The 14,875-nt window shown below is 35.5% G+C and overlaps 1 protein-coding gene across 10 annotated transcripts in view; it reads right to left on the bottom strand.

Moving 5' to 3' along the window:
- The window catches only part of CLASP2 (cytoplasmic linker associated protein 2), a 179,402-nt gene that overhangs the window by 28,973 nt on the left and 135,554 nt on the right, over positions 1 to 14,875 (bottom strand). For 8 of the 10 annotated variants that reach the window (XM_055320895.1, XM_055320893.1, XM_055320896.1 and 5 more), the window contains 3 exons: positions 12,387 to 12,550; positions 11,313 to 11,391; positions 6,751 to 6,894 (listed from right to left, as the gene is read on the bottom strand). In XM_055320895.1, the coding sequence (XP_055176870.1) occupies positions 6,751 to 6,894; positions 11,313 to 11,391; positions 12,387 to 12,550 (387 nt within the window). Of the gene's footprint in view, positions 1 to 6,750; positions 6,895 to 11,128; positions 11,180 to 11,312; positions 11,392 to 12,386; positions 12,551 to 14,875 lie in introns of all 10 variants that reach the window. The other 2 variants (XM_055320892.1, XM_055320894.1) reach the window with 1 other exon arrangement.

Here is a 14,875-nt window from a genome sequence, read left to right as displayed (position 1 = left end):
ATAATAAAATAACAGCTGTAACATTAGCCCATTTTGTTAAAAACAACAAAATATACATTGCGTGGGTATGTCCTTGAACACGTTAATAGTACTTAAATAAAACTATTTGTACTTTAGGGGTGCCTGAGAGGTTCAGTCAGTTAAGTATCTGACTCTTGGTTTTGGTTCAGATCACCACAGTGTTGTGAGATTGAGCCCTGTGTCAGGCTCTACACTCAGCGGGGAATTTTTTTGAAATTCTCTGCTTCTCCCTCTCCCCCTGCCCTTCTCTCACCTTGAGCACACACTTTCTTTCTCTCTCTGAAATAAAAACTTAAAAAAACCTATTTGTATCTTGAAACAAAACTTTATGATCCTGGGTCTTTTTTTGGAACAACACCAAAACTACCTCAAGTTACTGTGAGCAAATGAATTGATGATTGCTAAGGCATACTTTATTCTATCTATATTTTGGTGTATGAGACTCAGCTTTCTTCCCCTCAGAGACAGAGAGCCCAACTGTCCCAAAACCATTTATCAATGAATATCCTTTCCTCATGAAGTGACATCCTTATCATGAATTAACCACCTATATAAACTGAACTATATTTCTGATCCTCTGATCTTCCTTTATGTTCTATTGATCTATTTGTCTATTTCTGCATTAAATAATATGGGTTTAAGTTGTAGGATTTAAAATGCAATAGTTTTAGCATATTTTGATAAAGTCCTTCATTTCTGTTAGTTTATATTTTAGCGTCACATTTGCTTTACTAGATGCATTTTCATTTATTTATTTATTATTTCACAACATAAATCAGGTCTTTATTAGAAAACTGTATTCCATTTTTTAAAAAGTTTTTATTAAAAAATAAAATAAAAAAATAAAAAGTTTTTATTGTTTTTTAAAAATAAAGAGCAAGTGAAAAGAGAGCGAGTGAACAAGAGAGAGAGTGTGCACGCATGTGAGCAAGCATGAGTAGGGGGAGGGGAGGGGGAGAGGGAGAGGGAAAAGGAGGCTCTCCACTGAGCAGGGAGCCTGATGTGGGGCTCGATCCCAGGACCCTGGGATCATGACCTGAGCCGAATGCAGACACTCAAAAGACTGAGCCACTCAGATGCCCCTTAAGATTTTTTTTTTTTAATTCTAGTTTGTTAACACACAGTGTCAATGTTATTAGTTTCAGGTATACATATAGTAATTCAATAATTCCATACATTACCCAGTGTTCATTAAAATGCACTCCTTAATCCTCAGCACCTATTAAACCCATCCCCCCACTAATCTCCCCTCTGGTGACCTACAGTTTGTTCTTTTTAAAGATTTTTTTTATTGTAAGATTTTATTTTTTAAAGTAATCTCTATACCCAATGTGGGGATTAAACTTACAACTCTGAGATCAAGAGTCATATGTTCCTCCCACTGAGCCAGCCAGATGCCCCTTTAGTTTGTTCTTTATAGTTAAGAGCTTCCCTTTCATTTCTCCCCCCTTTGCTTGTTTTGTTTCTTAAATTCACAGGAGAGAAATTATACGGTATTTCTCTTTCTCTGACTTATTTTGCTTAGCATTATACTCTCTAGCTCTATCCATGTCATTGCAAATGGTGTGATTCCATTCTTTTTAATGGCTGAATAATATTCCATTATATGTACACACACACACACACACACACACACACACACCATCATCTTTGTCTATTCATCAATTGATGGACACTTCGGTTGCTTCAATAATGTGGCTATTGTAAATAATGCTGCTATAAACATAGAGGTGCATGTATCACTTTGAATTAGTGTTCTTGTATTCTTTGGATAAATACCCAATATTGTAATTCCTGGATCATAGGGTAGTTCTATTTTTAATTTTTTGAGGAACCTCCATACAGTGGCTGTACCAACTTGCATTCCCATCAACAGTGCAAGATGGCTCCTTTTTCTCCACATCCTTGCCAATACTTGTTTCCTCTGTTTTTGATTTTAGCCATTTTGATAGTTATGAGGTAGTATCTCACTGTGGTTTTAATTTGCATTTCTCTGATGATGAGTGATGGGAGCATCTTTTTATATGTCTGCTGGCCATCTGTAAGTCTTCTTTGGAGACATCCATGATGTTTGTGTCATCTGCCCATTTTTAAATTGGACTGTATTTTGGGTGTTGAGTTGTATAAGTTTTTATACATTTTGGAGGCTTGTGGCAACTCTGTGTTGAACAAGTTTACTGGCACACTTTTTCAAACAGTATTTAATGAGGATTCACCAATTCTAGATGCCAAGAACATTTGTGATTACTTGAGAGAGATCAAATATAAACATAAACAGGAGTTTGGAAGAAGCTGATTCCAAGCCTCACAGATGACTGAGGGGTTCAAGACTTCAGTGGAGGGCATAACTGCAGATGTGGTGGAATTAGCAACAGAACTAGAATTAGAAGTGGAGTCTGCAAATGTGACTGAATTACTGCTATCTCATGATAAAACTAAGTTGCTTCTTGTGGATGAGCAAGAAAAGTAATTGAAATGGAATCTATTCCTGGTGAACATGTTGTGAAGATGGTTGAAATAACAACAAAGGATTTAGAATATTATATAAACTTAGTTGATAAAGCAGCAGCAGGGTTTGAGGACTGACTCCAATTTTTAAAGAAAGTCTGTGAGTAAAATGCTATTACTGAGAAATTGTTGGCAAAAGGAAGACTTGATCAATGGAGAAAACTTCATTGTTGTCTTATTTTTAAAATGAATTCTAGGTGTTTTTTATTTTTATTTTGAATTATTTAAAAATAATTTTTAAAATTTGAGTATACATGTATGTACAACATGGTGATTTAACTTCTCTGTTATGTTGTGCTCACCACAAGAACTACCATCTGTCACCATACAATACCATTACAATATCACTAATTATATATCATATGCTGTGCCTCTTATAACCTTATTCATTCCATAACTGAAGGCTATATTTTCATTCTCCTTCACCCATTTTCCCCATCCTCTGCCTCTTTCCCTCTGGCAGTCATCGTTTTCTGCATTTACAGGTCTGATTCTGCTTTTTATTTAGGTATTCAATTGTTTTGTTTTTTAGATTTCATATATGTGAAAACAAGGTAGGGGCACCTGGGTGGCTCAGCTGGTTAAGCATCTGCCTGTGGCTCAGATCATGATCCCAGGGTCCTGGGATCAAGCTTCCCTGTTCAGTGGGGAGTCTGCTTCTAAGGTTCCCTCTGTCCTTCCACCTCTGCTCCAGCCAAGCTCAATCTCTCTCTTAAATACATAAAATCTTAAAAAAAAAAAATCACAAGGTATTTGTCTTTTTCTTTCTTTTTTTTTCTTTTTTTTTTGTATTTGTCTTTTTCAATCTGATATCTCACTTAGAATTATATCCTTTGGGCCCACCCATGTTGTTGTAAATGGCAAGATGTCATCCTTTTTTATAACTGGTCCATTGTATATGAATACCTAATCATCTTTATCCATTCATCTATCAATAGACACTTGAGTTGCTTCTTGGCTATTAAAAATAATGCTGCAATAAACACAGGGTTACAAATATCTTTTCAAATTAGTGTTTTCATTTTTTTTGGGTAATACCCAGTAGTGTATATAGTATTTCTATTTTTGTTTGAGGAATCTCCATACTATTTTCCACCACTGCTGCCTAATTTCAAGAAACTGCCAAAGCCTTCCCAACCTTCAGCAACCACCACTCTTATCAGTAAACATTCAGATAATCCCTTCACCTGCCAAAAGATTAGGACTCTGAATTCTCAGATGACGGTTAGCATTTTTTAGCAGTATTTTAAAATTCAGGTATATACATTTTTTAGACATACTTAATAAAAGACACAGTTAAGGACCACTGCATAGTGCAAAGATAAATTTTATATACACTGGGAAATGAAAGTATTTATGTGATTTGGCTTTACTGCAGTGGTTTGGAACTGAATCTGCAGTATTTCTGAGGTATGCCTGACTTGGTTTTGAAATCACGAAGCGTGTGAAGTCCTCCTACTTTGCTCTTTTTCAAGACTGTTTTAGCTACTACTATGAGACTCTTGCAGTTCCATATGAGTTTTGGAATCAGCTTGTAAATTTCTACAAACTTCTGGGATTTGCACTTCTTTTGTTAAAATTTATTTCTATAACCTTTTAATGTTATTGTAAATGAAATTATTTTCCTAATTTCATTTTTTGATTGCTCACTCCAAGGGTTTAGAAATATAGAACTGTTTTCTGTGTGCTGTTTTATATCCTGCAAACTTGCTGAACTTACTAGTTCTAATAGTTTTTTAGTGATTCCTTAGGATTTTCTCTATATGAGATCATATCATTTGTAAATGGAACTAGTTTTTTTTTTATTTATAATCTAGATGTCTTTTATTTCTTTCTTTCTCCTAACTGTCCTAGCTAGAACCCCTAGTTGAGTAGATATAGAGATTGTTGAATTGCACATTTTGAGACATAATAGTACTCTACTTAGACCAGAGTATAGTGTAATGCATAGCATATCTTGAATTGTATGATGTATGTTGAATAGAAACAGTGAGAGCAGACATCTTTGTCTTGCTCCTAATTTTAAGGAGGAAGCATCCAGTCTTTCAGCATTAATTATGATTTTAGCTGTGGATATTTGTAGGTGCCTCTGTTAGGTTGAGACAGTTCTTTCCATGGTTGTTTTCATTTATTTTTTGTTAAATCATGAAATGATGTTAGATTTTACCAGATGCTTTTTCTTTTTTTCTTCTTTTAAGAGTTTATTTTTAAGTAATCTCTATACCCAATGTGGCACTTGGACTTAAAACCCTGAGATGGAGTGTCATATGCTCCACTGAATGAGCCAGCCAGGATCAGGTGCCTTTTCTATTGATACAATCGTGTTTTTAATCTTTTGATTCATATGGTATATTACGTTAATAGACTTTCAGATGTTAATTTAGCATTCCTAGGATAAATCCCATTTACTTAATCATGGTGAGTAATCCTTTTTTGTATGTTGCAGGATTTAGTTTGCTAATATTTTGTCAAGGATTAAATACATCCATGTAACAGATATTGGTCTGTAGGTTTTTTTTTTTTTTTTTTTTTTTTTTTTTTTTTGTGGTGTCTTTGTCTGGGTTTGGTATCAAGGTACTTGATCTGCCCTCACATAATGAGTTGGAAAGTGTCCCTTCTTTTTTGAAAGTTTCTAAAGAATTGGTAGTAATTTGGTGGAATTCACCAGGGAAACCATCTGAACCTACGCTTCTCTTCGTGGGTAGTTTTTTGATTAGTAAGTCAATCTCTTGTTCTATTAACATCTATTTCTTCTTGAGTCAATTTGGTAGTCTACATATTTCTAGGATTTGTTTAATCTGTGTTACAGGCATGTAATTATTCACTGTATTCCTTTACAATTCTTTTTTTTCTGTACGGTTGCTCATATTCTCTCTTTCATTTCTGTTCTAGTAATTTTAATCTCTTTTTGGTCAATATACTTTAAAGTTTGCCAATTTCATTGATCTTTGAAAAACCTGCTTTTAGTTTCACTGATCATTGTTTTGTTTAATTAATTTGTGTTTTAATCTTTTTTTTTTCAAAGTGGGCTCCATGCCCAAAGTGGGGCTTGAACTCATAACATGGAGATCAAGAGTTATGTGCTCTACTGAGCCAGGTGCCCCAAATTGTGCTTTAATCTTGATTATGTCTGTCTACTTTAGAGTTAGTTTGTTCTTTTTCCAGTGTCATAAGGTAGTAGTTAAGGTCACTAATTTGACCTTATTATTACAGGCATTAACTGCTATAAATTTCCCTCTAAGCACCACTCAAGTACCTATATCCTGTAAGTTCTGTTATGTCATGTTTTCATTTTCATTCACCTCACTGTATTTTCTAATTTCCCTTTTGATTTCTTTGATCCACTGGTGATTTAGGAATATGTTGTTTAGTCTCCACATATTTGTGAGCCCCCCAATTTTCCTGTTATTAATTTCTAATTTCATTCCATTGTGGTCAAGGAACATGTTCAGAGACTGTTCCATGTACACTTGAGAAGAATGTACATTCTGCTTTTTTTTAATCTTTTTTTTTTTAAGATTTTATTTATTTATTCATAGAGACGCAGAGAGAGAGAGAGAGAGAGAGAGAGAGAGAGAGAGGCAGAGACACAGGCAGAGGGAGAAGCAGGCTCCCCGCAGGGAACCCGACGTGGGACTCGATCCCGGGTCTCCAGGATCATACCTCGGGCTGCAGGCAGCGCTAAACCGCTGCGCCACCAGGGCTGCCCTACATTCTGCTTCTGTTGGGTAAAGTGTTTGCTTAGAAATAAAGGTCATAAAATGTATATTATATTCTATGTGCTTATTTGCAGTAAATATTGAAGAAAATGATTCACAGAGGAAGAGAGTAAACAGAGCTACATATAAGATGCAAGAAATCAATAATTGGGGTGAAGAGAAATCCTAAAAAGATGGTAAAGAAAACAGAAGGTCTAGGAAGGAACTTCCCATGAAATAACTAACTTAGGTTTTTGAACACATGCAAAATGTTACCCATGGATATGTTACAGAGATGTTGAAAATATGGACAGATAGTTAAACAACATAAAAAAAAACCCCAGGCAAATGAAAAAAATGAAAGGCAAATTATTTATACCACAACAAAGCTTCTACAAGAAAGGAAGTAGCAATAAACCACGTGGTGTAGGAGTGAATACTTCCACAGTCAAAAGGTAAATCTTTTGTATTGATTACCAATTGCTTTTCTAATTTATCTTCTAAACCTTAAGTTAAAACATACCTTCCGAACATCAGAACTTTTGGGTTCTGTTGTCCAAGTGATGACCCGAGACACTGCCAGGCGAGTTTCACTGGAATTTATAAAATCTCCTGGATCCATCTGTTTGGCCAGAGTTTCTATGTATTTAAGGATAGCAACCTTCACCTGCAGATGTAAGCACAATGAGAGACGACAATCAGTCACCGAGAGATACAGATGATACTTCAGAAATAATTATTCTTTCGACCAATACAAAATGAAACAAATTAACAACAAAAAGGAAATTATATAACCACTTACATACCTGAGATACAAACACATGGTAATGTGGATTTTTGTTTTTCACATAATAGCAGAACTTTTAAGTCCCAGGTGTTTCATTCCCTGTGTCTAAACAAGTGCAGAAGACTCTTTTGACAAGATTAGACCCTTCTTGAGTTGGCCTTCAAAGCTTACAGCTGACTCTTGTCTACATTTCCCTGGGAGCCAGTCTTTATAAATTAAGTGTAATTTGGCTTTTGGGGAAATGAACCAAAGTATCCTGGAAATAAGGTATCCTAAACCAAGTAAGTAATCAAGGTGGGCAATACAGGTTTTTCTCCAAACATACAGTAACATTCACCCAATGAGATCATGTTCCTTAATAGGTCCATAAATTGCTAGAAATACCTTTCAATAGAGGTGTCACAAAGAAGTTTTACAAAAGTACCACTAAAGAAAATACACATATTTGTAATTCCTGATGTTTGGGTGCGTGGTAGGTAGGTGTGTGGTCAAATGCAGGCTTCACCATCAGCAGAAGGTCGGTCAAAGCACACATTGCTTCTTCCTTCTACTCAGCCTTTTTCATCCTTAGCATAAGCCACTATTAAATTATCTCCTTTCTCTCAGGTATGTTGGGACAGAAAAGCAGGTTGAAAACCTTTAATGGTCATATCTTCTAACATTCTAGGGTTTCTAAATAATGATTCTAAAGGACTCTGTTTAGAAATGGCACCTGGCATAGTGCACAGTCCTTGGATATGGCAGATGTTGAACATATTAAATACTGATTTGCTGACTTGAGGAAGTTTACATGTATGAGTAAAACAGCAACTCTGAAAAATATTGCCAAAGGTTAAGGTAACAATGATCTTTCTGCCCTTGTTATTGATCTTAACATGCTACTTGTCTCATTCAACCCCAATAAGGTCTTTGGGAAGTATTGTGCCAAGTTTAAAGGCAGTGAAGTGTTAAAATAAGGTTCTGACTCTTGTACATTTTCCCCCTTCAGACTCCAGTTTATAAAAGAAAAAGGGGGTGCCTGGGTGGTTTAGTAGGTTAACCATTTGACTCTTGACTTTGGTTCAAGTCATGAGGTTATGGGATCAAGCTCTGTGCTCAACAGGAAGTCGGCTTCTCTTCCCCTTTTCCTCTCCCCCCTCTCTTATGCATGCTCTTTCTCTCTAAAATAAATCTTTAAAAAGATTTTTAAAAGAAAAAAGTGATCAGATTACACTCATTTCAAAATGAATAAATTTTAAGAACTATAACTTTAAGAGACATATTGGAAAAAATGGAGTTAACCTATCAGCCATCTCAGGTAAAATGTACAGTGGAGAGGGAAAGAGACTTACGGTTAATTTTATGGTAGCAGGCCCAATAAATTACAGCAACATCTCATATTCTGGATTCTTGAAGCCATGTCACCTTCTATGAAATGTGGATAACTAATTGAAAGGTGACTATAGTAAATCAAAGAATGAACATCAATGTAGTTTGTTTTCAATTTACCACCACCATCAATAGTTGAATATAATTATTTGTGCTATGTGAGATTCAACTAGTGCAGTGTCTTGGCAATTTACAGAGGTGTGTAAAGTTTTAAAGGGTTTCAATAGGATAGGTGTGTTTATTATACCACTAGGCAAAATAACCACAATACACATGTAATAATCATTTGAAAGTTTAGATTTAAGTAGGCTATTTCGTAAGTTGACATACCATCCATAATTTTAATAACACAAACATGCATTCTTCTTCAGAGAAGGAAAAATTATCTCACTAAAATGTGCATTAACTTTACAACATATCTGTGAAACCCAGAAAAAGAGGTCACCAAAATTATCTTTTAAAATATTACTCAAAATCACTCTGTATTGCCATTTGCACCATTTTATTGCTTCTTGTCTGACATTTAACCACATGACTGTGAGAAATAAAATTTCATATAAAATTTTCTCCTTTATCTAAAAGATCCATCATTCTTTTAGTAAAGAATTTTATAGATCTCAACTTAAGTTGTGTCTTTCTATAACATGTTCAGGTCTTTTCTTTCTTTCTTTCTTTTCTTTTCTTTCTTTTCTTTCTCTCTCTCTTTTCTTCCTCCCTTCCTCCCTCCCTCCCTCCCTTCCTCCCTCCCTCCCTCTCTCTCTCTCTCTTTCTTTCTCTTTCTTTCTTTCTTTTTCTTTCTTTCTTTCTTTTCATTCATGAGAGACATAGAGGCAGAGACACAGGCGGAGAGAGAAGCAGGCTCCGTGCGGGGAGCCCGACGCGGAACTCGATCCCGGAACCCCGGGGATCACGCCCTGAGCCAAAGGCAGACGCTCAACTGCTGAGCCACCCAGGCGTCCCCTGTTCAGGTTTTTAATCTTAATCTGCCACACATCTGAAAGTTACTTTTATTTCTGGGCACAGGTATGACTCCAATTTAACTTTTCCTTGTTATCTTAAAATATCAATTTAGATATTAAGAGTGGTTTATCCCTACAGCTTTGCCTGCTTTGCCTGCATGTGTTTATATAATATGTAATGCATGTATATAAAAAATAGTCTGTAAATCCAGTCTCCATTTTCTAATAGGGAAGCTAACTTTATTTTTAAAAATTTTTTATTTAAATTTAATTAATTAACATATAATGTATTACTAAGTTTCAGAGGTAGAGGTCAGGGATTCATCAGCTAGGAAAGCTAATTTTATTTATTTATTCATTCATTCATTCATTCATTCATTTATTTTAGTCACAGAGAGAGAGAGAGGCAGAGACACAGGCAGAGGGAGAAGCAGGCTCCATGCACCGGGAGCCCGATGTGGGATTCGATCCCGGGTCTCCAGGATTGCGCCCTGGGCCAAAGGCAGGTGCCAAACCGCTGCGCCACCCAGGGATCCCAGGAAAGCTAATTTTAATTTGTTTGTTTCCCATAGCCTTTTTCTTTAGGCACCCAGCAACTTTATTCTCTCCCTGAACTTCTCTATTTCTTAAGCTAATGGTTTAGAGACCTCCCTTTCCACTGGCCCATGAAATATCTCTATGTACATTTTCAACAGCACTTGAATACCTCCTACCCCTAGTACCTAAATCATAACCCTTATTACAATTTATCATGCACTATAAAAATGATTAAAAAATTGTAAATTATATATTCTTAGGAATGCCTTGCACAATGGCTAAGACAATGAATTCAAAACATATTTATCAATAAAGTAAATGATTCTCTTTCTGTAGGTCACATTTTAAAATCAAAATAGGTGGAATCCCTTTCACAAAGCAGGTCTGAGAAATTAAAATTATGTTGAGGGTAAGTTAACTCTGGAAGAAACATAACTGTGATTTTTAAGGCAAAATCATATTCAAAAATTTAAAGGAAAACTGATCATGGGCAATAATGCTTATAGAAATTTATTTCGTGCAGAAGAGAGCAGAAAAATATAAGGCTTGTAAATGCACATATGCTTGTTATTTCCCTGACTTTAATCTCATTTAATAAAACTCACTAAGAAAACATCTGTAGTAAAGAATTCAGAGGATTTTGCATTAAATTATTTTTTTATTTTTTAAACTTAATAATTATTTTAAGTCACAAATTGGAATTCACCTCATTTTCATATAAATTAACTAGAAAAATGTGTGCTAAAAATTGAGAAAGTTAATCCTGATTCTAAATTTTATGCACACATTAGAAATACCACATTGCAAAAGGAAAAGTTACTATTTCAGTTAAGGAGAACTGGAGAATAGTAGGGAGATTAAACTTAAAAATTTTTATTTACTAAAATAAATATATAGGCAAAACTGACATTTTGCCCAAAATACCTACTGAAACTTCTAAACTAAAAAAATAAGCATTGGGAAATCACAAACATAAAATTAGATAAGACTTCACAGAGCAAGTCTGCATTACCAGCTTAGAGTTAGATGGCCATAATTGTGCTGCCTTCTAAATGGAAATCCCCAGTAAGCTTCTTCAAGAGACAGTCTGGCATTTGAGTAACATTTGAAATAAATCTGTGCATGCTTAAAGGGCTTACAGAGGTTAGTAGTTGAAATCAGATGCATACAAACATTCTCTGAAACACGGCAGAATTTTTAAAGAGAGTTAAGAAAAGAAATAATGCAGATTAAAACAAAAACAAAAAAACCTTGGAGCTCCAAAAAGAGTGAAGCTGGTCCCGAAGTGCTGGCTTGACTGTCTGAAAGTTTATAAAAACAAAATCCACTGATGGAACAGCTGCTCATTGGACAGAAATACAAATATCAATATAACTTTATCAATAAAATACTTCCAATTCCTTACAATGTCTTTGAAAAACTTTAATTTTTTACCTTCAAGCTTGGTGTTTGGGTCTGATCAACAGTAAATCTCATTAGAATATTAAACTGAAGATCATTTGGAAAAGATTCTCTGAAATAAGCAAAGAATAAAGTAAAACAAAAATTAATCAGCAAGTAAACATTTACCAAACTAAACAGAAAATTACGCTTAATACCAAAACGTGTCATTCAAAGAGCATGTATGAAGTAGCAACTGTAAGTGGTATAGTTTATGTAGTACCGTACACAAATTATTCCCAGAACAAAGTGAACATTTGAATCTGTATCCTTTTGGGGGTTAAAAAGCAACAAGATAATAAATAATGCTGTGTCTTGCCTCAACTCTGGATTTAATCAGAAAAAAAAAAGTTGTGGGGTGCTTGAGTGGCTCAGTCGCTTAAGGGTCCCACTCTTGATTTAAGTTCAGGTCATGATCTCAGAGTCATGAGATGGAGTCCCACACTGGGCTCTGTCCTTAGCAGGGAGTCTGCTTGAGATTCTCTCTCTGCCTCTCCCTCTGCTTGCACACTCTCTAAAATAAATGAATAAAACACCTTAAAAAGAAAAAGAAAAAAAATGAACTAATAATGTTCATAGAGATATTTCCCCGGACCTAATATCTGAATTTTAGACTCACCTCAACCTAGTAAATGGGTATTGAAATAAATCACCTCAACAATCTATACAAGAGAGTAGAAATATAACATTGGTTCAAACTCTTCTGAAAAAAGATTCTGAATATTTAAGTGCAAAATAAAACATTCTTTTTAAATTTAGGAAGTATTTTTTATGTTTACATTAGATTGAATAAGATCTTCAACTCTGCTTTGAATCTCCTAATTAAGATAAAATATCATCTTTGAATTATTCAACCAATGTACATGACAGTTTTAGAAAATAAAGGCAGTGTTTGATTTATGGGCCAATGTTGCATTAGCTATACCCATGTGAATGGGCATCATTAGCAATTTTCAAATGAATACATGCAGCTCTAAATGGATCAAAAGGACTCAGAAATCTAAACACAGAAACCAAACATTCCTGATGACTACTGGATAAACTTGAAATATATGAAGAAAATATTACCTTGTAACATCAAGGGCTTTCTGAACTTTTGCCTGTACAGACCCAAGCAAATCAGCACCCATTTTTTTTAATAGTTGTGTTAGCAGTACAAACAACCAGTCCTGAAGGTCATCTTTGTGGACTTGTATAAAATCCACTAGAGTCTCCAAAAACATGCTGAATACCTAAAGTGGATAAATAGGGAAAGGGAGAGAAAAAGGAGGAAATATTGACCTTTATGATCAATTGAAAATCAAAATAGAAAGGGAATACAGGAATCAGAGGCACAGCGATTGGCAGCCAAGCGGAAAAACAATCTCTCTTGCTTTTCATTGGACTCTGTGATACAAGAGTACGTTTGAACTGTTATCCAACTTCTGCCGAAGTTCAACAATTAGCTATTCCATGCAGCATCACTTGGTAAAGAAACTTTGGCCATAATGACTGCCACACCTAATGCTGTCAATGATGCCATAGCTTAAAATCCAGTTAAACTGAAATCTATTTTATCTGAAATTTAGGGCAAGGAATTACCTATTGATAGCCTCACCAGCTCTTAGCTCTTTGGAAGAGTGGCACTGAGTTAATCAGGTGATGACTTTGCTGGCAGTTACCTTAAAGTATAAGAACATTCTGACATACTGGGCTAATTAGAGACTCTTAGATATCTCAATCACAAATTGGTATGAGATACATTATTTATTAAAACTGCCCCAAATGTAATTTTAAATGATCTGGGATAACTATAACTGTACCTAAAATAAATTCAGGATACAAATCTACATCTTAATTTTAGTGATTTCTAAAAAATTATAGATGGCTATTAGTTTCTATTTTTCTATTTTTTTTAAAGATTTTATTTATTCATGAGACACACAGAGAGAGAGGTAGAGACATAGACAGAGGGAAAAGCAGGCTCCCCGTGGGGAGCCCGATGCAGGACTTGATCCCAGGACCCTGGGATCAGGACTGGAGTCAAAGGCAGCTGCTCAACCACTAAGCCACCCAGGCACCCCAGTCTCCATTTCTTTTGATGGATTTTTTACTTGGCTGCAATATTAATCAAGTAGTTTGAAAAGTTTTATAAGATAAAAAATTTTAAGGAAAGGAAAGCTAATATTCTTAAGTAATGCATTTCATTAAGATACTTATGAAAAATGACCAACATTAAGGTTCTATCTCTGTAAGAAATTCAATTCACACTGCAGAATTTATTTCTAGGTAAAGAAGAAAAAAATTGTAGGACCAATGTCAGCTATCATAAGACAATGTATAATCACAACAGACTATAAAAACTATGGTTTAAAAAAGCTAATAACCTCAAAACTTTGCTAATTTGAGGAGTAATGAGTTTTGTTCTCAATATATTCCTTATTCTTGAATTTCCTTTATGCAATTATACATGCACTCCCATTTTTTCTCTTAACTTAGGAATGAAGGATTTTCAGAATGATTTTTTTTTAAATTTTTTTATTTATTTATGATAGTCACACACAGAGAGAGAGAGAGGCGCAGAGACACAGGCAGAGGGAGAAGCAGGCTCCATGCACCAGGAGCCCGACGTGGGATTCGATCCCGGGTCTCCAGGATCGTGCCCTGGGCCAAAGGCAGGCGCCAAACCGCTGCGCCACCCAGGGATCCCAGGAATGAAGGATTTTCCTGATTAGAATTATAACTAAAGTTTAATATTTGAATCTGAGAAAAAAAAAAAACTCTAGCTATTTTCTCAAGATGCACTATAAGTGTAAAAGCAGGAACTATGACTATCTTAAATTTTCTAATATTCTCTGATTCCCAGGCAGTATCTCTTCAACACTGCTCTTATTCACAATGAAGAATCATTAACTTCCATCCCACTTTCCCAACCATACCTAAAAACCTAGCTTCTCTTAAATTTAAAACTTGGCCCACTGTCTCAATTAAATGGCCTCTGGCCATCTCCTCTGGGTCTAGAATACTGTTGAGGAACTCCACTAAACCTACTTTAGGGCAAATGCATGTATCTAATTTAGTACTGACTCTTATTGGTTGGCACCTGGCAAATCTGCCGGGTGGTGTGTTGGACTCAGTTAGTACTTGCCTAGAAAGCCGATTCTTAAAATATTTAGGAATTTTGTAAGCTAGCTGATAGCTTGAAATCAGCAATGGCACAAGTATTTACACCTCAGGAATTATAGCAAACACTACACATCAGGGCTTTCTGCCCATCCCACAAACCTAGTTTGCCAGGCACAACACTCAAATTCTTTAACTTTGGGATCCCTGGGTGGCGCAGTGGTTTGGCGCCTGTCTTTGGCCCGGGGCGAGCTCCTGGAGACCAGGGATCGAATCCCACGTCAGGCTTCCGGTGCATGGAGCCTGCTTCTCCCTCTGCCTGTGTCTCTGCCTCTCTCTCTCTCTCTCTCTCTGTGACTGTCATAAAAAAAAAAAAATTTTTTTTAAATTCTTTAACTTTTAAACTTGCTTTAACTCTTGTCTCTTCTCTTGAAGATTCCAACTTTAAGCTTTCA

Source organism: Nyctereutes procyonoides, unplaced genomic scaffold, assembly GCF_905146905.1.
Source record: "Nyctereutes procyonoides isolate TBG_1078 unplaced genomic scaffold, NYPRO_anot_genome, whole genome shotgun sequence".
Classification (NCBI taxonomy): domain Eukaryota; kingdom Metazoa; phylum Chordata; class Mammalia; order Carnivora; family Canidae; genus Nyctereutes; species Nyctereutes procyonoides.
The sequence above is the reverse complement of the archived record's forward strand: the minus strand, read 5'-3'. Positions and strand labels throughout refer to the sequence as shown.